This window comes from Bos javanicus, chromosome 15, assembly GCF_032452875.1.
Source record: "Bos javanicus breed banteng chromosome 15, ARS-OSU_banteng_1.0, whole genome shotgun sequence".
NCBI lineage: Eukaryota > Metazoa > Chordata > Mammalia > Artiodactyla > Bovidae > Bos > Bos javanicus.
Genome location: NC_083882.1, coordinates 80,062,128 through 80,088,110, shown reverse-complemented (window position 1 = coordinate 80,088,110; position 25,983 = coordinate 80,062,128). Strand labels below are relative to the sequence as shown.

The window sequence follows — 25,983 nt, the reverse complement described above, 5'->3', positions numbered from 1 at the left end:
CCATTAAATGACTTATGGGTCAATTGTACAGTATTGTTAATTAAAGTTACTATATTGTACAGTGGATCTCTATATCTTATTCAATCTTAGGTAAATGAAACTATGTTTGTTGATTAGCAATTCCCCATGTAATTCAACTTACAACTTCTGGTTATTTATCCAAAAAAAACTGCTTCAGTATCTTAAATAGATAGGGATACCCTGCCGATTCTTCTTATTTGGGAAACGGTATTTCTGGTCATTTTTTAAATATTCTACTGCAACATTTTATATCCTTCCATTGAGGACTAATATTTAGAATAGACAGAATACAAAAATATGCAGTGGGAAGACTGACTTTTCAATCTTCAGTCCTGGTGATAGCAGTTAGGAGTTATGTGGGGTTCATGACTTTCTTATAGCTCTTAATAAATCATTATACTTTTTTACCAGTCTACTCACTAAGTTTGTAAAATCCTTTCTGAAAAACAAACAAACAAATGCTAAGAAACCAGCAAGGAAAACAAACAAGTAAAAATTATCCAAGTTTATGCATGGGAGTTATTTTCATACTGAAGAATATGCATATCTATATATTAAAATTATCTGGGGGCTTCCTTGGTGGTTCAGCTGGTAGAGAATTCTCCTGAAATGTGGGAGACCTGGGTTCAATCCCTGGGTTGGGAAGATCCCCTGGAGATGGGAACAGCTACTCACTCTGTTATACCCACAATATTCTGGCCTGGAGAATTCAGTCCATGGGGTCACAAAGAGTTGAACACGACTGAGCAACTTTCACTTCACTTCACTTCAGGGTCAATGTGGCAGATTCATTTTGATATATGGCAAAACCAATACAATATTGTAAAGTTAAAAAATAAAATAAAATAAAAGTTAAAAAAATATTTTAGGTATATATGTTTCATGAATAATATGTAAATTATTATTTTTCAAATATTGCATTGGGTATATATACAAAAAACAAATATTATATTAAATAAATACTAAAAAGTATTTGTTATTGATCTGAAATTTAAATGCCACTGAGGAGCCTGTATTTTATCTGGAAATCCTAACATAAATGGATTCTCTTAGATTGCATTGGTGACGATTATTTTCAGGTACCTGTAACTTCTTCACTTGCAATATCCAAATACCACTTTTGACTTTCACAAATCGAAGGATAAATGACATGTAGTCAAGTCATATGATTAATGCCTTAAACACTACCATCCTATTCCAGGGAAACCAGTTAGCAAAGGAAATAATGAAATGTTTGTGGTGTAAAGAATAAGCAGTCAGTGACCATGATAGTGTCCTTAGTCAGAATCTAAGAATCAAGGGAAATTACCAACACCAGAGTTGTTATCAAAATCAATATTTTCTATGTGCTCACCTTTATGAAGAACTGGATTTTCTGCTCTTCTGTCCTCCTGATATTTCTTTGGGTAGAGAGAATATATGCTTTTCCTCTTTCTTTGTAATGTCCCTGAGGAAGTAGTATGGAATTTAAATCATCTGAGAGATTTAGCAAAGAAATTGCCTGTGGTGCCTGCTAATTCTCCAGGATATTTTGCATATTCTCTAGTGGAAAAATTGTAAGGAATAATTTAAGGAAAGGAAGAAAGCAGCGTAAATGATCTGTAGAGTTCCACGGAGACCTACATGTCATAAAGTACTTACTCACAGAGTCAGTGATTTAAATAACAATAAAAGCATTACTGTATGAGTTCTATTTCAGCAAAACTGGAACAGTTTGAAAAGTCATGATAAAACTGTAAATGAATCATCATCACTGCATAGAGGTTTTTTTTTTTTTTTTTTCTAGTAAAATAAGTAGTAGGCCCTGGGTTAAAAATATAGCATTTGACCTATATGATATAGATATTACTATCCCCACATCCCAAGAGGACTCCGAGCTAAGACAAACTATTTCATTTGATCAAAAACGTGTAATTTGTGACTAGAAGATTTGCAATTAAAACTTCATCTTTGAGTGATATACATACATTGGCCTTTAACACGACAAACACATAATTCTTGCTGTGAAATGTGTTACAATAGTCTAAATGGTAGTGTTTTCTGAGCTATCTCATCATTCTTGCATAATGTTCAGCACAACTTCATAGATATTAAAATATAACAGAAGGTAATATATTCCCTATCATAACATTTAGCCATGCTCTCTTCCTCTATTAACTCCTCATGTAGAATTGAGGGGAATTCAATATAGTTAAAGATGGATCTAAAATGTAAAAATGGGTATGTTTTAATAAATGTGCCATTTGATCCTAATACCTATTCAAGATATAGAACATTATCAACACCAAAAATGGTCCCTGATATTTTAAATGCCCCCAGAATATCCCTACACCCCAGGCTACTCCCATTATAATGATGAACAACATCCCCCAACTTCTACTTATTGCTGCTATAAGCTTATTTTCCCTGTTTCTGAATTTCATATAAGTGGAATCACACAATAAATAGTCTCAAATAAGCAGTCTTTCACTCAGCATAGTGATTTTGAAATTTATTTGTGCTGCATTTATACAGATACATAATAATTGACTATATGCATATATCCCATCTTTAACTGTTCTCCTCTTATTGATGGGTATTTGAATTTTGGCTTGTTGTAATAAGTCTAGTGTTAACACTCCTATATAACTGTATATGTGCAGATATGTGGGGCTTCCCAGAGGGTAAAGAACCTGCCTGCCAATGAAGGAGACATGAGATGAGATGCAGTTTCCATCCCTGGGTTGGAAAGATCCTCTGGAAGAGGGCGTGCAACCCGCTCCAGTATTCTTGCCTAGTGAATTCCATGGACAGAGGAGTCCATAGTGTCGCAAAGAGTCGGGTGCAACTAAAGTGACTTAGCATGCATGTGTATCAGATCAGATCAGATCAGTCGCTCAGTCGTGCATGTGTAAAGAGGTATTAATTTCCATAGCAATAGATCTATGAGGGAAGTTACTGGAACATAGATAACTATATATTTAACTTTATAACAAACTGCAGATTTCTAAGCTAACTGTTGCATTTGCATTACCTAAAACCATGTATGAGAATTCATACTTTCCCCACATACTTGCCAATACTTGAAGTCAAAATTTAAAAAAAAGATTTATAAATTGAAACTGGGATAAAAAATAATATTGTGAATTTGATTTTCACTTACTTGATTAATTATACTGAACAATTTTCTATATACTTATTGTTCATTCATATATCTCCATCTTAAATGTCTAAATTTTGTTCATTTTAATTGATTTTTCTTTTCATTGATTTTTAGAATTTTTATAATTGTGATAGATAAAATTACTTTTTCAAATTTTATTTGAGAAGTTTTACTTTTTGATTTTTCTCTTTAGCACTTTGACCCATGATCTTGAAGTTTTACAAAGAAGAGTTTTGCTACCACTGAAAAAGACAGAACAGTCTCTCCCACCAAACAGTTCTATGTGTACAAAACAGATTGGGATGAAGATGATGAAGTGGGCAGGAGAGGACATAAAGCTGAAAAATTCCCAACCTAAGATACACAGACTGACACTGAAGCCTGAGAAGGGAGCAGGAGCACACAGAATCACTCTCTGTTGTCACTTCAAGGATTACGCTAATTTTCTTGAAAACATTGATGTTCAGGGGACTTGGAGTCTGTGTTGGACATGGGGACATCATATTACAAACATTTTTAAATATTGTTATAATCTTAAGAGAGTTTATTTTATTTGTTCCTTTCCTTTTTTATTTTGGAAAAAATTAACAAGGTTGTGTCAGACTACAAACTCTGTCTCATGAGTGGTTACATAAATATGTCTTTATATTTTTAGCCTTGTCTGGGATTCCTGGGTAGTTCAGTGGTAAAGAATGCAGGAGAATGCAGGTAAAAACCTGCAGGAGACTCAGGAGACGTGGGTTTTATCCCTGGATCAGGAAGATCTCCTGGAGGAAGAAATGGCAACCCATTTGAATATTCTTGCTTGGAAAATTCAATGGACAGAGGAGCCTAGTGGGCTAGTCCATGGGGTCTCAAAGTGTCAGACATGACTGGGCACATGCATGCACACACACACGCACACACAACCTTTCCTGGGATACTAAAGTCTCCACACCTACATGCCTCGAGACCAGTGAATTGCACAGATTTTGTACAAATAATATGGATCTGACTTTCACTAGCTGTTTATCCCCAAAATTTCTGTGGCTGTTGTCTCAAATTTTTCACTTTTTAGATTAGAAAAAAGGGCTTGTATTTAAGATTTCTGTTTGAAAGACGTGGACTAGGACCTTACTTTTCTTAAATTCTTTGAATGTATTAGGTTATATGAAGCACTATTTAAAACTATAATGTTGGTTTTATAACATATGTAGATATAGTAATAGCACAAATGGAGAGTACAGTAAAGGTTCTGCATTTTACCAGAGTTAAGTTTTTATTAGTTTGAAGTACACTGTGATAAGGTACATATTATAATCCCTAGATAAATCAGTAAGAAAAGAACTAAAATATATATAGTAAAAAATCAACTTCTGCTTCTGCAAAAATGTAGAGAAACAGAGACCAGATTTATGCTGTCACCTGAAATAACCAAGGTAAAAGCCCCACTCAGTCAAAATGTATGAAACAATGGTTTTAAGACACTGAACATCAGGAAGGGAGAATTACAAAAGAATATAAGGAAACTTTGAAGGTAATGGATATGATATGTTCATTATCCTAGTTATAGTAATGGTTTCATTTATGTGTATATATTTATTTCAAACCTTACCAAGCTGTCCAATTTAAATACATGTGGTATATGTCAATAATATCAAAATAAAACTTTCAAAGCAAAAAACAAAAAACAAAACAGAAATTGTAAAATCAGAAAATCATCCATTCCTTTAGCTTCTAATGTTGTTCAGACTATATTCCACACAGTGGTAGCCTATCTTAACTCTCTCTTCAGTGACCTATAGACTTCTAACACTATATTAATAATTGGTCAGAAATTTCCTCAAGGCAGCCTTCACTTCCTTGTTCCTCAAGCTGTAAATCATGGGATTCAGCATGGGAATCACCAGTATATAAAACACGGAGGCCATTTTATCAGTATCCAGTGAATGATTATTTCGAGGCTGCAAATACACGAAAAGCAGAGTTCCATAGAAGACTGACACTGCTGTCATATGTGAAGTGCATGTAGAGAAGGCTCTTTTCCTTCCTTCTGATGAGCGTATCCTTAGAATGGACACAATGATGTTGAAATAAGATGCTACAACTACAGTTATGGAAAACATCAAGTTTGTAGATGCAGATATGAATACTACTGTTTCTGGAAAGGAAGCATCAGAGCAAGACAATGCTAACAGAGGGACGGTATCACAGTAAAAATGATTGATTACATTGGAAGAGCAATAAGACATAGAGAATACTCAACATGAAACTACAACAGTTGTGGAAAAGCTATAGAGGTATGTGAGGGAAACTAGCAGAAAGCAGGCCTGTCGAGACACCACCACCATGTAGAGCAGGGGGTTACAAATGGCCACATAGTGGTCATAGGCCATCACAGCTAACATGAAAATTTCAGCTACAATGAAATCCAACAACCCTCCTAGTTGGGTGGCACATTCATAGAAGGAGGTGGTATGCTTTTTTACTAAGAAGTTTATCAGCATTTTAGGGGCAATGACAGTTGAATTGCCAATATTGATGATAGCCAAGTGCCTGAGGAAGAAATACATGGGAGTCTGAAGTCGAGAGTCCACACTGGTGAGGGTGATGATGCTTAGGTTCCCTGTCACGGTCAGTCCATAGATGACCAGGAAGACAAAGAAGAGTGGGATCTGGAGGTCTGAACTTTCTGAGACTCCTATAAGAATAAACTCAGTGACTCGGGTGAAATTTCCGTTAGCCATCTATGAGTTTGGAAAGTCATCTATATGGAAGAAAAAGAGACTTGGTTAGAAATTAAGGAATTATCTTCTAGGACTGTCAATAGATGGCAAAAGCATCCCTTGGATGAGATTTCCTCAAAGAATTTATTGAACTCATGTTTCTAGGTATTAAATCATATTTGAAATCATCTATTAAAAAGAACATTCAAGTGTAGCAAATTAAATAGATGATCCAACATTATGAATATTTCAAAGATCCAATCCATTGAATTTTATTAAGTTATGGATATCTTATTAGCTTCAAAATATTTAAAGCCATGATTCATGCCATGACATCATATTGATATCTTCTGCACTGAGTGTGAGAAACTCTTGAGTAATTGTGTGCATCCAAATAATTCAATATTCCTTGTAATCTCTAATTTGAAAATATTTGCTTCTTCTGAATAATGCATGATCTAGTCATTTTAAAATATTATTTAGTTGCTAAATCATGTCCAACTCTTTTTTTGTGACCCCATGGACTGTAGATTGTCAGGCTCCTCTGTCCCTGTGATTTTCCAGGCAAGAATACTAATGTGGGTTGCTATTTCTTCCTCCAGAGGATCTTCCTGATCCACGGATCAAACCAACATCTCTTGCTTTGGCAGTTGGATTCTTCACCACTGTACCACTGATCCAATCACCATTCTGCCCTCTTTTCTTTATTCCATCCTTGTACTAACATTTAGTCAATGTAGACTGAAATTGCAAATTCTGTCATTTTTACACTTTTGATAATTTTTATTGCTGTAATAATGCTAAACATTTTATTTTCATAAGGCTTCTCTGAAAATTACATCGTATATAGTTGCCAAAGAATCAGCATGGAATTATGATATAATATTTTCCTAGAAATATCTGTTTGAAAGATAGCTTCCTGTTACTAAATAAGCCAATTATAGTCCCTTCTCACTTTTAATTGATCTCAGTAATAGTCTGTGGTCTTAAATATTCTATCACAGTCTCTTATACAAAAAGGTAAAATTTAGATCCAAAGAATCAACACTATTTCATCATTTAACATAAGATCTACCCTTTAACAAAAATTTAATTATATATATGTATAAAATAATCATAATAAAATGGGCAAGATGATACTTTTGGGAATGGTGGATATGTTTACAGCATAGATTTTTGGTAACTCTATCACTAATATATACTTATCTTCAAATTCATCAAATTGTATGCATTAACCACATACAGCTCTTTTATGTCAAACATAACTCAGTAAAGTGATTTTTAAGATATGTATCATAATTGCCTGACCAATAAAAGTTATTGATATCTCTTCTTCTAAAGAAGAGATTTGATATCTCTTCTCCTAAAGACGGTTAAAAAAAAAATTCTGCAATGAAATAAAAAGTGAAGCAGTGATATAAAACAAATGAAGAAATAAGGTGGTAATAACGCCAAACAGTTTTGAGTATTTGATATTAGTCGTTTCTGACTCCAAATCATTCTTTCTCTTAGCACTTTGAGTCATACTAGAAGGCTGAGTGTCCAAGAATTGACGCTTTCGAACTGTGGTGCTGCAGAAGACTTGTAAGAGTCCCTTGGACAGCAAGGAGATCAAACCAGTCAATATTAAAAGAAATCAACTCTGAATATTCGTTGAAAGGGCTGTTGCTGAAGCTCCAATACTTTGGCCATCTGGTGCAAAGAGTTGACTCATTGATAAAGAACCTGATGCTGGGAAAGATTGAGGGAAGGGGAAAGAGGGGGTGACAGAGGATGAGATGGTTGGATGGCATCACTGACTCAATGGACATGAGTTTAAGCAAATTCTGGGAGATAGTGAAGGAGAGGGAAGCCTGGCATGCTGCAGTTCATGGGGTCACAAAGAGCTGGACAACAACAATATAATCTTATTTGTTTCCTACTTGTGCCAAGAGATATTAAAGTTTCAGTTACTTTATTTGCCCCTTACCTCTGGACCTGGTTGGTTGGTTGGTTGGTTTAGTCACTGTGTCGTGTCCGATTCTTGTGACCCCATGGACTTTAGCCTGCCAGGCTCCTTTGCCCATGGGATTCTCCAGGTAAGAATACTGGACTGGGTTGCCATTTCCATCTCCAGGGGATCTTCCTGACCCAGGAATCAAACCTGGGTCTCCTGCATTGCAGGCAGATTCTTTACCAACTGAACTATGAGGGGAGCCTATATATATATGTAAAGGAGGTTTATCTTGAGGAGTTTAGTTCCCTATTTATGGAGGCTGAGAAATTCCACAATCTCCTGCCTACAAGGTATAAAGCCAGGAAAGCCAGTGGTATAATTCAGTCCCAGTCTGAAGTCCTGTGAGCCTCTGGACCTACTATTCCAGTAATGAGAAAGAAACAAAGGGCTAGAATAAAACACATAAACAAGATAACTGTAGATTGTTTTATGTACCATAAGTAAATTAAACAAAAGTGATTTATCAAGATAACCTGGGAGAATTACTTATTAGATGTTGTTAAGAGAATTCCTTTCTGTGGGTGAAATTTCAACTAAAACCTAAAGAATGAGAAGTAATCAAGTACTGAATAAATCACAGGAAGAATATCCCAGGATTCCAGGCATCTTTAAGAGATACATTCACAATTATAAGAATAGTGTATTTCCTAAAGATGCTGTCCTTTGTCCAAAAACAAAAAAAGTCTTTTTTGATTTTGTTTGTTTGTGTCATGGGAACTTAATAGAGGCTAGTGTTTCCTTTAAGGCCAGAGTCACTGAATAATAGTGAGTATTAGTAAAATCAGATAATGTAGGTCACAATAAATATTTGGATTTTTTTCTAAGTAAATTGTAAAACACTGATAGGTTTTTGGGTAGGTGGGTAACAAGGTCATCTTTACATTTATATTAAAAAAAAGATTAATCTTGCAGTTACAAATATAATGAATTATATGATTGGAAAGGGGTAGAAATTATAGGTTGGAAGGGGGTAGAAAATATATGTGGGAAGGGAGTAGAAAATTGAAGAGGAAAATACAATTTTAGCAATGAGCTAAGCAGTATTACAGGATTTCTGGCAGAAGATAATGAGCCAAAGTAGAAAACTTGGCAATAGAGAGAAGAGGTAAATTTAACAATTGGAAGAAGAAAAAAGATAATATCTGTGATATAATTTGTGTTACATTAGGAACAGGAAAGGGATTTGATTTAGGTCATACCTGAATGGCCTAGTGGTACTCTCTACTTTCTTCAACTTAAGTCCGAATTTGGCAATAAGGAGCTCATGATCTGAGCCACAGTCAGCTCCAGGTCTTCTTTGTGCTGACTGTATAGAGCTTCTCCATCTTTGGCTGCAAAGAATATAATCAATCTGATTTCAGTGTTAGCCATCTGGTGATGTCCATGTGTAGAGTCTTCTTGTGTGTTGTTGGAAGAGGGTGTTTGCAATAAGCAGTGCATTCTCTTAGCCTTTGCTCTTCTTCATTCTGTACTCAAAGGCCAAATTTGCCTGTTACTCCAGATGTTTCTTGACTTCCTACTTTTTCATTCCAGTCCCCTATAATAAAAAGCACATCTTTTTTTGGGTGTTAGTTATAAAAGGTTTTGTAGGTCTTCATAGAACCATTCAAATTCAGCTTCTTCAGCATTACTGGTTGGGGCATAGACTTGGATTACCTTGATATTGAGTGGTTTGCCTTAGAAATGAACAGAGATCATTCTGTAATTTTTGAGATTGCATCCAGGTACTGCATTTTGAACTCTTTTGTTGACTATGATGGCTACTCCACTTTTTCTAAGGGATTCTTGCCCACAGTAGCGGATATAATGGTCATCTGAGTTAAATTCACCCATTCTAGTCCATTTCACTTCACTCATTGCTAAAATGTCGACGTTCACTCCTGCCATCTCCTGCTTGACCACTTCCAATTTGCCTTGATTCATGGACCTAACATTACAGATTCCTATGCAATATTGCTCTTTACAGCATCAGGCTTTGCTTCTATCACCTGTCACATCCACAACTGGATATTGTTTTTGCTTTGGCTCCATCCATTCATTCTTTCTGGAGTTATTTCTCCACTGATCAGTAGCATATTGGGCATCTACTGACTTGGGGCATTCATCTTTCAGTGTCCTATCTTTTTGCCTTTTCATACTGTTCATGTGGTTCTCAAGGCAAGAATACTGAAGCGGTTTGCCATTTCCTTCTCCAGTGGACCACGTTTTGTCAGAACTCTCCACCATGACCCATTTGTCTTGGGTGGCCCTATAGGGCATAGCTCATAGTTTCATTGAGTTAGACAAGGCTGTGGTCCATGTAATTAGATTGGTTAGTTTTCTGTGATTGTGGGTTTCAGCCTGTCTGCCCTCTGATGGAGAAGGATAAGAGGTTTATGGAGGCTTCCTGATGGGAAAGAATGACTGAGGGGAAAACTGAGTCTTGTTCTGATGGGTGGGGCCAGGCTCAGTAAATCTTTAATCCAATTTTCTATTTATGGGTAGAGCTGTGTTCCCTGCCTGCTATTTACCTGGGGCCAAACTGTGCTGCAGGTAATGAAGATAATGGTGACCTCCTTCAAAAGATCCCATGCAGACACTGCTACACTCAGTGCCCCCCATCCTGCAGCTGGCCACCACCAACCCACGCCTCTGCTGGAGATGCCTGGACACTCACAGGTAAGTCTGGGTCAGTCTCTTGTGGGATCACTGCTCCTTTCTCCTGGGTCCTGGTGGACAAGGTTCTGTTTGTGCCCACCATGAGTCTTTTTCCCAGTCCTGTGTAAGTTCTGGCAGCTCTCTGATAGGGTTACTGGCGACCTCGTCCAAGAGGGCTTATGCCATACCTTAATCTGCTGCTCCCAGAGCCCCTGTCCCTGTGGCAGTTCACTGCTGACTCTTACCTCCACAGGAGACACTTAAACACAGTTCTGTCTCAGTCTCTGTGGGGTCTTTGGGTCCTGGTGCACACAAGGTTTGTTTGAGCCCTCTGAGCATCTCTGGAGGTAATGGAGTTTGATTCTAAACCTGAATTTGCACCTCCTCCCATCTTTCTGGAGTTTCTCTGACCTTGGATGTGGGGTATGTCCTCACGGCTGCTCCATGCCATGCAGCTGCCATTCCAGTGCTGCAGCTAGAAAGTTCAACAGTACCTGAACCGTATACTTCCAGATGTTCAAGTTGGTTTTAGTAAAGACAGAAACCAGAGATCAAATTGCCAAAATCCCCTGGATCATCAAAAAAGTAAGAGAGTTCCAGAAAAAATATTTACTTCTGCTTTATTGCCTATGCCAAAGCCTTTTACTGTGTGGAACACAACAAACTGTGGAAAATTCAAATACCAGACCATCTGACCTGCCTCTTGAGAAATCTGTATGCAGGTCAGAAAGGAACAGTGAAACTGGACATGGAACAATAGACTGGTTCCACATAGGAAAAGGAGTACATCAAGGTTGTATATTGTCACTCTGCTTATTTAACTTAGATGAGGGGTACATCATGATAAAGGCTGGGCTGGATGAAACTGGAACTAAGATTGCCAGGAGAAATATCAACAACCTCAGACATACAGATGACACCACCGTAATGGCAGAAAGTGAAGAAGAACTAAAGAGCCTCTTGATAAAGTGAAAGAGGAGAATGAAAAAGTTGGCTTAAACCTCAACATTCAGAAAAATAAGATCATGGCATATGGTCCCATCAGTTCGGTTCAGTTCAGTTCATTCTCTCAGTTGTGCCTGACTCTGTGACCCCATGAATCACAGCAAGCCAGGCCTCCCTGTCCATCACCAACTCCCGGAGTTCACTTAAACTCATGTCCATCGAATCAGTGACGCCATCCAACCATCTCATCCTCTGTCATCCCCTTCTCCTCCTGCCCCCATCACTCACAGCATCAGAGTCGTTCCCAAAGAGTCAACTCTTCACATGAGGTGGCCAAAGTATTGGAGTTTCAGCTTTACATCAGTCCTTCCAATGAACACCTAGGACTGATCTCCTTTAGAATGGACTAGTTGGATCTCCTTGCAGTCCAAGGGACTCTCAAGAGTCTTCTCCAACACCACAGTTCAAAAGCATCAATTCTTCAGTGCTCAGCTTTCTTCACACTCCAACTTTCTCATCCATACATGACCACAGTAAAAACCATAGCCTTGACTAGATGAGCCTTGATTGGCAACATAATGTCTCTGCTTTTGAATATGCTATCTGGGTTGGTCATAACTTTCCTTCCAAGGAGTAAGTGTCTTTTAATTTTATGGTTGCAATCACCATCTGCACTGATTTTGGAGCCCCTAAAAATAAAGTCTGACACTGTTTCCACTGTTTCTCCATCTATTTCCCATGAAGTGATGGGACCAGATGCCATGATCTTCGTTTTCTGAATGTTGAGCTTTAAGCCAACTTTTTCACTCTCCTCTTTCACTTTCATCAAGAGGCTTTTTAGTTCCTCTTCACTTTCTGACATGAGGGTGGTGTCATCTGCATATCTAAGGTTATTGATATTTCTCCCAGCAATCTTGATTCCAGCTTGTGCTTCCTCCAGACCAGCATTTCTCATGATGTACTCTGCATATAAGTTAAATAAGCAGGGTGACAATATGCAGCCTTGACGTACTCCTTTTCCTATTTGGAACCAGTCTGTTGTTCCATGTCCAGTTCTAACTGTTGTTTCCTGACCTGCATATAGGTTTCTCAAGAGGCAGGTCAGGTGGTCTGGTAGTCCCATCCTTTTCAGAATTTTCCACAGTTTATTGTGATATACACAGTCAAAGGCTTTAGCATAGTCAAGAAAGCAGAAACAGATGTTTTTCTGGAACTCTCTTGCTTTTTCCATGATCCAGCAGAAGTTGGCAATTTGATCTCTGGTTCCTCTGCCTTTCCTAAAACCAGCTTGAACATCAGGAAGTTCATGGTTCACATATTGCTGAAGCTTGGCTTGGAGAATTTTGAGCATTACTTTACTAGTGTGTGAGATGAGTGAAATTGTGCGGTAGTTTGAGCATTCTTTGGTATTGCCTTTCTTTGGGATTGGAATGAAAACTGACCTTTTCCAGTCCTGTGGCCGCTGCTGAGTTTTCCAAATTTGCTGGCATATTGAATGTAACACTTTCACAGCATCATCTTTCAGGATTTGAAATAGCTCAACTGGAATTCCATCACTTCCACTAGCTTTGTTCGTAGTGATGCTTTCTAAGGCCCACTTGACTTCACGTTCCAGAATGTCTGGCTCTAGGTGAGTGTGGTCACACCATCGTGATCATCTGGGTTGTGAAGATCTTTTTTGTACAATTCTTCTGTGTATTCTTGCTACTTTTTCTTAATATCTTCTGCTTTTTTTAGGTCCATACCATTTCTGTCCTTTACCGAGCCCATCTTTGCATGAAATGTTCCCTTGGAATCTCTGATTTTCTTGAAGAGATCTCTAGTCTTTCCCATTCTGTTGTTTTCCTCTATTTCTTTGCATTGATCTCTGAGGAAGACTTTCTTTTCTCTCCTTGTTATTCTTTGGAACTCTGCATTCAGATGCTTATATCTTTCCTTTTCTCCTTGTTTTTCGCTTCTCTTCTTTCACAGCTATTTGTAAGGCCTCCCCAGACAGCCATTTTGCTTTTTTTGCATTTCTTTTCCATGGCTGTGGTCTTGTTCTCTGTCTCCTGTAAAATGTCACAAACCTCTGTCCATAGTTCATCAGTCACTCTATCAATCAGATCTAGTCCCTTAAATCTATTTCTCACTTTCCACTGTAAAATCATAGGGAATTTGATTTAAGCCATACCTGAATGGTCTAGTGTTTTCCCTACTTTCTTCAATTTAAGTCTGAGTTTGGCAATGAGGAGTTCATGATCTGAGCCCCAGTCAGCTCCCGGTCTTGTTTTTGCTGACTGTATAGAGCTTCTCCATTTTTGGCTGCAAAGAATATAATCAATCTGATTTCAGTGTTGACCATCTGGTGATGTCCATGTGTATAGTCATCTCTTGCATTGTTGGAAGAGGGTGTTTGCTATGACCAGTGGGTTCTCTTGGCAAAACTCAATTAGCATTTTCCCTGCTTCATTCCGTATTCCAAGGCCAAATTTTCCTGTTATCCTAGGTGTTTCTTGACTTTCTACTTTTGCATTCCAGTGGCAAATAGATGGGGAAACAGTAGAATTAGTGACTGACTATTTTTTTTTTTTTTTGAGCTTCAAAGTCACTGCAGATGGTGATAGCAGCCATGAAATTAAAAGACTCTTACTCCTTGGAAACAAAGTTATGACCAACCTAGACAGCATATTAAAAAGCAGAGACATTATTTTGCCAACAAAAGTCCATCTAGTCAAGGTTACAGTTTTTCCAGTAGTCATGCATGGATATGAGAGTTGGAGTATAAAAAAAGCTGAGTGCCGATGAATTGATGCTTTTGAACTGTGTTGTTGAAGATGCTTGAGGCTTCCTTGTACTGCAAGGAGATCCAACCAGTCCATCCTAAAGAAAATCAGTCCTGAATATTCATTGGAAGGACTGGTGCTGAAACTGAAGCTCCAATACTTCAGCCACCAGATGGGAAGAATTGACTCATTGGAAAAGACCCTGATGCTGGGAAAGATTCAAGGCAGGAGGAGTAGGGGACGACAGAGGATGAGATCGTTGGATGGCATCACTCAATGCACATGAGTTTTGGTAAACTCCAGGAGTTGGTGATGGACAGGGAGGCCTGGCATGCTGCAGTCCATGGGATCAGAAAGAGTCAGACACGACTGAATGACTGAACTGAAGGAATAGGAAAGACTTTTGTCATCTTTTCACAGTTAGGCCATTGGCCATGACATTTTTCAAATATTAAAAGATATGATTTACAATGAAGTGATCAAAGTGATACTTTGAACATATTAAATTTAGGTTCTTATGAGACATTTATAAAACATTCAGGCAAGTTAATATTTAAGTCTGGGACACATTTCTTGTGTTTATTCTTACAGGTACTTAAGAAAATGTCTACCTTGATAGGTATACTATATTTTTTTCATTTATTTCAAAATTATTTGTTAAAGGTTGTAAGAAAAATTCCTAATATGTTCCTCAATCAACCTCCATCCTTATACACTGTGGACAATCCTCTATTTTGAGATTCTAGCTTTTTTTCCCCTCAGACACTGAGCTACAGAATATTGCTTCTGTGTTTCCCCTGTCCCCACCATGCCTCTTTTTTTTTTTTTTTTTTGTCTTCTCCATGTTTACAATGTTTAATGTTTTGTCTACAATTGTCAGTGTCTCCATTGTCTCCCTTGGCAAACATATCAACTATCAACCCAAACAAATTTTCCAAGTTATACCAGCTCCTGTATTTCTGCTGAAGTCTAATGCCTCACTGGTTATATGCTTGATCTTAAATTGTAAAATTACATTTCAAAAAAACAACTATTTTAGATCACAAGCATTCTATTCATCCTCTAGTTTTCTTATTCAAGGTTCCACATTGAAGTATTTGGCAATTTATGCAATACTTTGCCATCCTAAGCACCCCCTCTTTTCCTTTCTTAGGTCTAGGCTTCCCTGGGTCATTACCACAGTCATTGACTGTTATCCTTAGTGGTCGCTGTGTCATGATTCTCAGATTAGCTGGTAGGCAAATGGCAGTATCACAAATTTTTGATTTATTAATTCATGCAATCTAAGCTTTGGTTTTTAGAATAATTGAAGTATCTTTAGCTTCATTTTCAATACATTTCACAATCAGGTTCACATTATTTGTCTTGTCTTACTAGCTTATACCAGGATACATTGAAAATCTGAAAATAAAATCAGTAAAATCAGATAATTTAGGTCACAATAAATATTTGAATTTTTTTCTAGTAAATTGTAAAACTGATAGGTTTTAATGTAGGTGAATAATAAGGTCAGGTTTAAATTTTAAAAAAAGATTATTCTTGCTGTTATAAAGATAATTAATTACATGATTGGAAAGTATAGAAATTGTATGATTGGAAGGGGTAGAAATTGGAAGGGAGGAGTAAAATTTTAAGAATAAGTTAAGCAGGGTTACAGCATTTCTGGCAGAAGATAATGTGTCAAAGTAGGGAATTTGGATTGTATTAGGATCTCTGGCATTTTGTGTTCATATTCATATTGATTTTTCAAATATATAGATTGGTGAGAGGTACCTTATTATCTGAAAAAAGATTGCACATCATTTGCAGCAGTTGCCCCATGCTACCAGAAACTGCAAATGGATGTAGCCTCAAATGAGGTTACAAAACTTGAACTTGTGGTATTGAAAAATATCATTCCTGATCATACTCTCGGCATTTTCAATCTTCTTATGAGCACTAATGAGTAACAGGAAGGCTAAAAGAGAGGGGAATTATCTTTAAATTAGCAACAATGCTTATGACTAAAGAGGAGTAATAATAATAATTATATATATATATAATAATTTTCTCCACGTACTTAGAAATTTATTTTATTATAAAATTATAAGGCCAGTATTTTTTTAAGTAAATGTATTTCAGATATTTTATTTTGGGTTACTTGAACTAAAAGCATCCCAGTAAATGAGCATTCTCTTTCTTCCTGGGTTTCATTTTCTCCTTGAGAATGTTACAGAAAGCCTTGTCTTATCAAACCAGAAATTTAGGGGTCTGCAGTTCTTAATGTCTTGATCCTGTTTATGCACTGTCTCTTCAAACTGAAGTCTTCTTTCTGAAAACTTCTTGAGTAAAATGTTGTCAGATTCATTTTATTGTACATAGATGATTTATCTAAATATACATTATTATAGCATTGGTTATATATTATGTGTATGTATATATATATATATATATATTCACCTCTATTGTATTGAATATATTACCAGAGCTAATGGAAATTTTCTTGAGAAAATTGATGGTATATCATTGTATTCTCAAAAAGAATCATCATTTAAAGTTGGGTCATTCTGTACTCAGTTTTCCTTCACAAGTTTTTTTGCATATGTGTGTGAAAGATGAATTTTTCATTCTAGTTAGTATTGCAGAAACAAGAGTATGATAAAAATAATCTCAGTGAGCAAAAATCCATTGTTTAAATAGTGGTATAAGTATATAATATCTAATGATACCAGTTGTAAGTTTGAAATATAAACAGCTAGATAGTTTTTAATAACTTGTTTTCTCCAACCTTTACTTAAGTATTGTACTATTTGATCATACATAATGTCTGATGCCTTCCAAAATGAAAGTGACGTGGTGCATTTTGAGGTGTAGATTTCATCTTTTGAAGTCCATTTTATTTATTTATTTTTTAAATTTTTTAAATTATTATTATTATTTACTTTACAATATTGTATTGGTTTTGCCATACATCAACATGCATCTGCCATGGGAAGGCCATTATACCAAAATAAGATAAATATTTTACACCCACCTCTAAGGCACATCTGTTTCAGCCTCTTAGAATTTCTACTTGGCTGTGTCAGTGAGAGTTGGTGGGGCTTTATAAACCTTTGAGAACCTAACTAAAACCCAGGTGATTCTAATATCCACAAATTGTCTTTTGCATCCTTTGGGAAGATGCCATCTGGGATTTGCTGTTTGATAAGATCTCCCCCTAGGAGTTCAACCAGACATCTCTTCAGTTTTCTTCTTCTTTTTTTGGTGACAGTATGACATATATTATTGAAATGAGTTCAACTCCATGACATCTGATTAAAGTGTATCTATCAAAGTAACTTTGTTGCATTCAGCGACTCATTATGGCAAAAATGCAAACCAAAGAGCTAGAAACAAATGGACTAACAATGAAATAAAAACAAATTCCATTTACACATTTTGTTTTTATATGACACTATTTCTCTTTGTTTCCTACTTTTACTTCAAAGAATACAATTTAGCACAGTCATTATTTCAAGAATAGGATAAATTGGATATTAAAGGTGAAGCTATGTCCTCCAAAAAATATTCTATATTAAAAATATTATTTTAACCCTCTCTTTATAAATGTATTTCAGGTGAAAAAATGTAGAAGATAAATTCTAGGCAAGGATCAAATATAATATTTGAAATTACAACTTTTATTTAATGTCTATAAATTTCCTTTCACACAATTTTTTTTAAACACTAAATATTTTAGACATATATTTTCATGCATTTAAAGACTAAGAGAATCATGTAGAAAGAAAAATGCCCTGGAGAAATTATCAGCTTTGGGGCTTAAGTTCTCTTTGCAACAACATTTTGTGTGTATGTGTGTGTCAGATTATTTTCCCCTTTAGGCCTTGAATTTAAAGCTGGAAGTTGGAGTAGGTTCACATTAAATACTTTGGGATGGTTATCTAGTAAGGTTTTGTTGTTGTTTAGTTACTAAGTCATGTCCAACTCTTGCGACCTCATGGACTGTAACCTGCCAGGCTCCTCTGTCCATGGGGTTTCCCAAGAAAGAATACTGGAGTGGGTTGGGTTGCCATTTCCTTCTCCAGGGGATCTTCCCAACCTAGGGATCAAACTTGTGTCTCCTGTATTACAGGCGGATTCTTTACAAGTGAGCCACTGGGAAGCCCACATCGTGGGGTAAATGAATAAAGATGAAAAACGTATTCATTTGCTTGAGCAGCTATAACAAATACCAAAAACAGGTTTGTTTAAATAAAAGAAATACGTGTTCTCAGTTCTGGAGTCTAAAAGCCCATGATCAAGGGACTTCCCTAATGGTCCACTGGTTAAGGCTTCACACAGAGGGTGTGGGTTTGATCCACGGTCAGGGAGCTGAGATCCCACATGCCTATGGTCCAAAAAAAGCAAAACATGAGACAGAAGCAACGCTGTGACGAGTTCAGTGAGGACTTTACAACAGTTCATATCAAAAAGGGCTTCCGCGATGGTTCAGCAGGCAAGGAATCTCTTGCCAATACGAGTTCAATCTCTGGGTCAGAAGATTCTTGGAGGAGGAAAATGGCAACCCACTGCAGAATTCTTGCCTAAAATATCCCACAGACAGAGGAGCCTGGAGGGCTACCGTCCGAAGGGTCACAAAGAGGCAGACACAACTAAGCAAATAAGCACACATATCAAAAAAATCTTAAACAAATAAATAAAGTCTATGAGTAAGAGATTAACAGATTTGATTTCTTCTGGGGCCTCTCTCCTTGGCTTCTTTCCTTGCATAGATGGCCCCCTTCTTGCTGTATCTTCATGTGATTGTCACTCAGTTTGGGTACATCGAAGTGTCTGGTGTCTCTCTATGTGTTTTAGCCTCTTCTTATAAGGACACTTATGATATTGGATTATAGCTCACTTTAATAACTTGTATTAACTAATTACTTCTTTAAAAAGCCTTATCTCTGAATACACTAGGTTCTGAGATACTGTGGATTGAGCCTTCAACATATCAATTTTGGTGGGACACATTTCTGCCCACAACAACTTGGAAGAAAAAATAAATAAACAAGAGAAGAGGTTCTGCCTGGCCTAATAATGACAAAGCATCACAATCTGAAAAACATAATTATTTTGAGGGTCTTGTTGTAGAAACCTTGCTTCTTGAAGACTGTTCTGATGAAGTCAGTTCAAGGTATTAAGTTAATATTGTCATGACAGTATTATCAGTATAGAGAAATATTGCAAGCTATGTATATAGTTCAGAAGTTTGTGCAATGAGTTATAGATATATATTTAATATACTTTTATATATCCTTTAAATCTTTGTCTATATGGATTATATAAAAATTCTAGAAAAGTGTCTAAAAAAAGCAAAAATAGTATTGAAAAAGTCATATTCCATTTTAAACACATTAATAAACAGAGAGAGAGAGAGAGACCTTTGCCATAAACAGAGACCTTGCCATAAACAGAGACCTCTCTGTTTATGGCAAGCCTAGAAGTGTTACAAAAACAAACCCCCCCCCCAAAAAAAATAGGAAAAAATGTAAAATCTATTTATTCCAAAAGAGTATGATGGGCAGATATTTTAGTATCTCAGTGACAGCCTAATGTGGTGGTGTGTATTTTTTTTCTTAGTAAAGTTATAACCCTTTCACTTGCTTAATGGATGATATTTCAAATTTTTAGAGAGACTATAGCTAAGAACATAGCTTGAGAGAGATTTTTATCTGGTGCAATCTCCCTGCAGTGTGTGTGACAACTTAACCTGGCTATTGAAAAAGAGTGCCATGCCCAACACCACTGCCAGGACCTTTCCTTCACCTAATAGCAGAAGTTTCTCTCATCAATTGGAATCTCCAAGCCCCACAAAATGATATTGTTTTTGGAACAATAGGACTGTAGAATCTTTCATCATTTAACTTGGTGGAGGCAGGGCTGGAGGGGGAATATAAATCAGTAAGCCTTTGAGTTAGGGGCCAGGAAATACAGCTTTAGATCCATTTTTAATGATTCATTTCCTTTTTGGTCATATAACTGCACAACGGGAGATGAAAGGGGAAAATAGAAAATTTGACTTTTAGGTGCCAATAGTACATTGCACTACACTGATCGAAGAAGTTATCCAAAGTACTGTATAACATCTTGTTTATTATTTAATGTTTTCTAAAAGTGAAAAATGTTAGTGGTTTTCCAAACAGCCAAATAAAAATAATTCTTTGTAAATAAAAACACTGTTAATAATAAAAAAAAATAAAGACATTAATAATGTATATTTTAGGCACAATAGAATATTAAAAAATGTGAAGTATGTATGCTGACCTTGAAAAATGATGACATGCTACTACTGCTCCCAATAAGAGAGAATTTCCACTATCCTGAAATGTTCCTCAATGTCTCTTTACAGTGAATTGCTCCACACTCTACCACAAAGCACAGTACTTTTTATTAGCATTTTATTTTTTATTTTAAATTATTATGCAAATAGGTAAATAATTTACCAACAACACAGTTAGAATGTGGAAGAATCCTTATGCATCTATTTTATAAACAAAAAGCAATAGTGTATCATGTTATAAGTACAAAGCTATTTGTTACAGCACTTTTTATAGTGGCAAAGAAATTAAAATCTGCTAACAACTAGGTCTATCAGTCAAAGAATATCCAAATAAAAAGAGATCAATGTGTACTCCACAGTTGTATGCTGTGATAAAGTGTCATAATCTGACAAACATAATTATTCTGAGGGTATTGCTGTAGAAATCTTGCTTCTTGAAGTCTGCCCTGCTGAAGTCAATTCAAGGCATTAATTTAATATCATTATAATAGCATTGCATCATGTATCACTTTATTCATTGCCATGAATCACTTTATTAATTTTCAATAAAAAATTTAAAAAGGAACTTTTATTAACTAAGAATAATGTGATGCTTTCTCAAATTAGGAAAGTAAATTGTAGGGAATATGATGTACCATGGTTTCTTAAATGCTTTCCTATGTGGATGAAACTAAAGTTGCTTTCAATATTATTTAACTTCACTTATGGATTGTGAAAAGTAAAGGAAATGATATAACTGGGGGAAAATATGTGACCAAAAATCTCTACAGTACAATATAAAGTGTTGCTCTAAAAAATAAAATTTATTCATGACAATAAATATACTTACAGACAGGATCCATAGGTACTGTAGCAAGTAAAATTGATGTTCTTGGAGAATGCAATTGTGTGCTTTTTAATTTAATTTGTTATATTTTATTTCATTGATTCATTTTAAAAAGTTAAAATTTTATCTTTATAATGATAAAATTAATAAATAAAATTTGTATATATTTCCAGTGTGCAAATATGATATTCTGATATACATGTATAAAGGTGAAATATTATCATAATCACCTAATTAACATATCCACCATCTCACAGGGATAGTTTTCTTTTTTTTTTTTCCTTTTGTGGTAACAATAAAGTAAATGGCAGTACATTAAAGAAGGGGAAAATAAATAAAATACATGCATCTAAGATAAAGAGCAAAGATATTACTTTGCCAACAAAGGTCCATCTAGTCAAGGCTATGGTTTTTCCAGTGGTCAGGTATGGATGTAAGAGTTGGACTGTGAAGAAAGCTGACCACCGAAGAATTAGTGCTTTTAAATTGTGGTGTTGGAGAAGACTCTTGAGAGTCCCTTGGACTGCAAGGAGGTCCAACCAGTCCATCCTAAAGGAGACCAGTCCTGGGTGTTCACTGGAAGGACTGATGCTGAAACTGAAACTTCAATATTTTGGTCACCTCATGTGAAGAGTTGACTCACTGGAAAAGACCCTGATGGTGGGAGGGATTGGGGGCAGGAGGAGAAGGGGATGACAGAGGATGAGATGGCTGGATGGCATCACCGACTCAATGGACATGAGTTTGAGTGAACTCCAGGAGTTGGTGATGGACCGGGAGGCCTGGTGTGCTGTGATTCATGGGGTCGCAGAGTTGGACATGACTGAGTGATTGAACTGAACTGAAGATAAAGAGACTCTGGTTCATATTTTGATTTAATTACCCAAAATTTTCACTTTGAATGTTAGACTGAATCAAAATGACTGGGGTAGTGTTTATAACCTTTTAAAAATCTAAAAATTGTCTATTCAAACAACTAATGTATAAGGAATCAGTTCATTTGCTGTGTGTTAGTCGCTCAGTCATGTCTGACTTTTTTGCATGCTATGGACTGTAGCCTGCCAGGCTCCTCTGTCCATGGAACTCTCCAGGCAGGAATACTAGGATGGATAGCCATTCCCTTCTCCAGGGGATTTTCCTCACCCAGAGATTGAACCCAGTTCTCCCGCATTGCAGGCAGATTCTCTACCATGAGCTACCAGGGAAGCCCTGAGTAAGTACAAAGGATGAAGCATTTTGTTAGCACAGAGTTCATGCAAAATACTGGATCTGTGTATACAAGCTGAGGAAGAAAGCAAAATACACAACGAAAGGTCAGTTAACCCTAGAATGTACCAATTGTCTCTAACCTGGGTTATCATTGCTATGGATTTGCAAAATATTTATGTCACTTTAGTAAATGACTGTATACACACAATCCTTCAAGCTAGGCTTCAGCAGTACTTGAATCAAGAACGTTCAGATTACAAGCTGGGTTTAGAAAAGGCAGAGAAACAAAAGATCAAATTGCCAAGGGAAATTCCAGGAAAAAACATCACTTTCTGCTTCATTGATTAACTGAAAGCCTTTGACTGTGTGGATCGCAACAAACTGTGGACAATTTTTAAAGAGATGATAATGCCAGACCACCTGACTAGTCTCCTTAGAAACCTGTATAAGATTTAACAAGCAACAGTTAGAACCTTATGTGGAACAACTGACTGGATCAATTTTGGGGAAGAAGTATGACAAGGCTGCATATTATCATCCTCTTTTTTTAACTTCTATGCAGAGCACATCATGTGAAATGTCAAGCTGGATGTTACAAGCTGGAATCAAGATTGTTGAGAGAAATATCAACAACCTCAGATAAGATAAGCAGAAGATACCACTCTAATGGCAGAAAGAAGAATTAAAGAGCCTCTTGATGAGGGTGAAAGAGGAGAGTAAAAAAGCTGGTTTAAAACTCAATATTCAAAAAACAAATATCATGGCATCCAGTACCATCACTTCATGGCAACTAGAAGAAAAAGTAGAAACAGTGACAGATTGTCTCTTGTTGGGCTCCAGAATCACTGCAGACAGTGACTTCAGCCATGAAATTAAAAGATGTTTGCTCCTTGCAAGAAAAACTATGACAAACCTAGATAGTGTATTAAAAATCAAAGATGTCACTTTACTGACAAAAGGCTGTATAGTCAAAGCTGTGGTTTTTCCAGTAGTCATGTATGGATGTTAGAGTTGGACCATAAAGAAGGCTGAGCACCAAAAAATTGATTCTTTCAGATTGTGGTGCTGGAGAAGACTTTTGAGTGTCCCTTGGTCTGCAAGGAGATCAAACCAGTCAATCCTAAAGGAAACCAACCCTGAATATTCAGTGGAAGGACTGATGCTGAGGCTGAAGCTCCAATACTTTGCCCTCCTAATGTGAAGAACAGACTCAATGGAAAAGACCCTGATGCTGGGAAAGATTGAGGGCAAAAAGAGAAGAGGGTGGCAGAGGATGAGATGGTAGGATAGCATTCCTGACTCAATGGACATGAACTTGGGCAAACTCTGGGAGACAGTGAGGGATAGGGAGGTATGGTGTGTTGCAGCCCATGGAGTGTCAAAGAGTCAGACACAACTTAGTGACTGAAAACCAACAACAACCACAAGAAAATGACCGGATAACTCATTTTTTTTGAATCTGCTATCCTAAATAAACATGTTTATCAGGAAGCTAGCATAAACCAAAGCTAACTATAGCATGTGACTCTGTCAAGGGAGACTCAGAGTTAGCCAGTAGGCTTCTCATGTTTCTTAATTTAAATATCTTCCAAAATCTCCACTGTATCCCAGAGATAGAAAATATTAACTCAATCTGACTGAAAATTTAATTCTGAGAGGTATACTTTATTTTCTGTATTGCATATGTTCTTGAAATAACTTGTTCAGTTATAATCATAAGCTTATTCACTTCCTTGCCTCTTGTCTAGTCTACACATTATTCATGGTTTAATATTCTTTACCTTTAGTACAGTCCCTGCTTTAACATATATATCACTAATTTTTGGTCCATTGTACTCTATTTTGACTGATAAATACTTTTTTAACCTTTGCAAGTCTGAATTTGACCAAAAATTTGGCATGACTTGCCTTCTTTCTAAATGACATAGGTTCCAATATGATCTTGAAAATCACTTGAGACTTAATCATCTGACACCATGTTTATTCAGGTGAGGTGGAGAAGAGTCCTGGGAAATATGAAAGGAAGCATTTTATCCTGAAAAAGATGAAACAATGTGGTAAAACATTTTTATTTTTGATGCTTTCATTGGACTGATAGAGCTTTCTACAAGGATTTTGGACCCACATTTGCAACTTGTATTAAGATATTAGTTGGGAATTTTGCATCAATTGGTTAAAGTTCTCCTCAGAGCATCTTTTACTTCTTTGTTCCTTAGGCCATAGATCAATGGATTGAGCATAGGGATCACCAGAGTGTAAAACACAGAGGCCATTTTATCAACAGCAAAAGTATGGCTGGACTTGGGTTGCAGGTACATAAACAGTAATGTTCCATAGAACACGACCACCGCTGTCAGATGTGAACTACAGGTGGAGAAGGCTTTGTACCTCCCCTTGCTTGAGTTCATTCTGAGAATGGCCACAAGAATGAACATATAGGATACAAGAACAATCAAGAGGGAACAGAGCAAATTGCAGCCTGAAAAGATCAAGATGATCAATTCTAACTCATGTGTGTCAGAACAGAGCAGAGATATCAGAGGGACAGAGTCACAGTAAAAATAACTGATGACATTAGAGCCACAGAAGGACAATTTAAATAACTTAAGGGTGAGAAATAGTGACACAAAGGTGCTGTAGAGGTAGGGAGTAAGTACCAGCGCCCAACACACTTTCTGTGCCATGATGACCACGTAGAGAAGAGGTTTGCAGATGGCTACATAGCGGTCATAGGCCATTGCTGATAGAATGAAGAGTTCAGTGATAATGAAAGTCTCAAAGAATGCCAGTTGGGTGGCACACCAATTGTAGGAAATTGTATTTTTGTGCACCACAAAGTTGACCATCATTTTTGGGCCAATGACAGTGGAGTAACCAAGATCAGTAATTGACAAATGTCTAAGGAAAAAGTACATGGGAGTATGTAGCTTGGAGTCCAAATGGGTCAGGATAACCATACCCAGATTTCCTGTCACTGTGACCAAGTAGATGACCAGGAAGATTCCAAAGAGAGGCGCCTGCAGCTCAGGACTGTCTGTGATCCTCGTAAGAACAAACTCAGTCACCTTGTGCATGGCAGTATGATTGTGTTTCTCCATGGGGTCCATCCTGGTTACCTGGGTATAAAATCAATACTTTGTACTTGCAGTGCTATCATCTAGGAGAATTTAATACATTATATGTGAGTCCTTTTCTTTGTCTAAAATTATAAATACAGATTCATCTTCTCATCAGGTCAAGACTACACCTACCTATATTCACATTGCAATGTAAGTGCATAATGATCAGCTTTTTAAATTGTTATGTAAGTTCTGATATTAACCTTTTCATTGCTGAGACAATAGATTTCAAAGATATAATCTCAAATAAACATATTTCTAGCTAAACACTTAGATAAATAGCTGGGCTGTCCTATCCATGAAATTTCCCTTTTAGA

The 25,983-nt window shown here is 36.6% G+C and overlaps 1 protein-coding gene and 1 pseudogene across 2 annotated transcripts; both read right to left on the bottom strand.

Moving 5' to 3' along the window:
* Positions 1–4,886: 4,886 nt before the first annotated feature.
* Positions 4,887–5,889, bottom strand: LOC133261484 (olfactory receptor 8J1-like; annotated as a pseudogene).
* Positions 5,890–21,933: 16,044 nt separating this feature from the next.
* LOC133261483 (olfactory receptor 8K1) lies at positions 21,934–25,654 on the bottom strand. Of its 2 annotated transcripts, XM_061439962.1 has the most exons (2): positions 24,740–25,645; positions 21,934–22,120 (listed from the first exon to the last, which is right to left on the bottom strand). In XM_061439962.1, exons 1-2 carry the CDS (start codon positions 25,643–25,645, stop codon positions 21,956–21,958), a joined length of 1,071 nt encoding a protein of 356 aa, XP_061295946.1. In that variant the 3' UTR covers positions 21,934–21,955. The 2 variants fall into 2 exon arrangements, with proteins under 2 accessions (XP_061295946.1, XP_061295947.1); XM_061439963.1 differs by lacking the exon at positions 21,934–22,120 and having other exon boundaries at positions 24,713–25,654.
* Between the last annotated feature and the right edge of the window lie 329 nt (positions 25,655–25,983).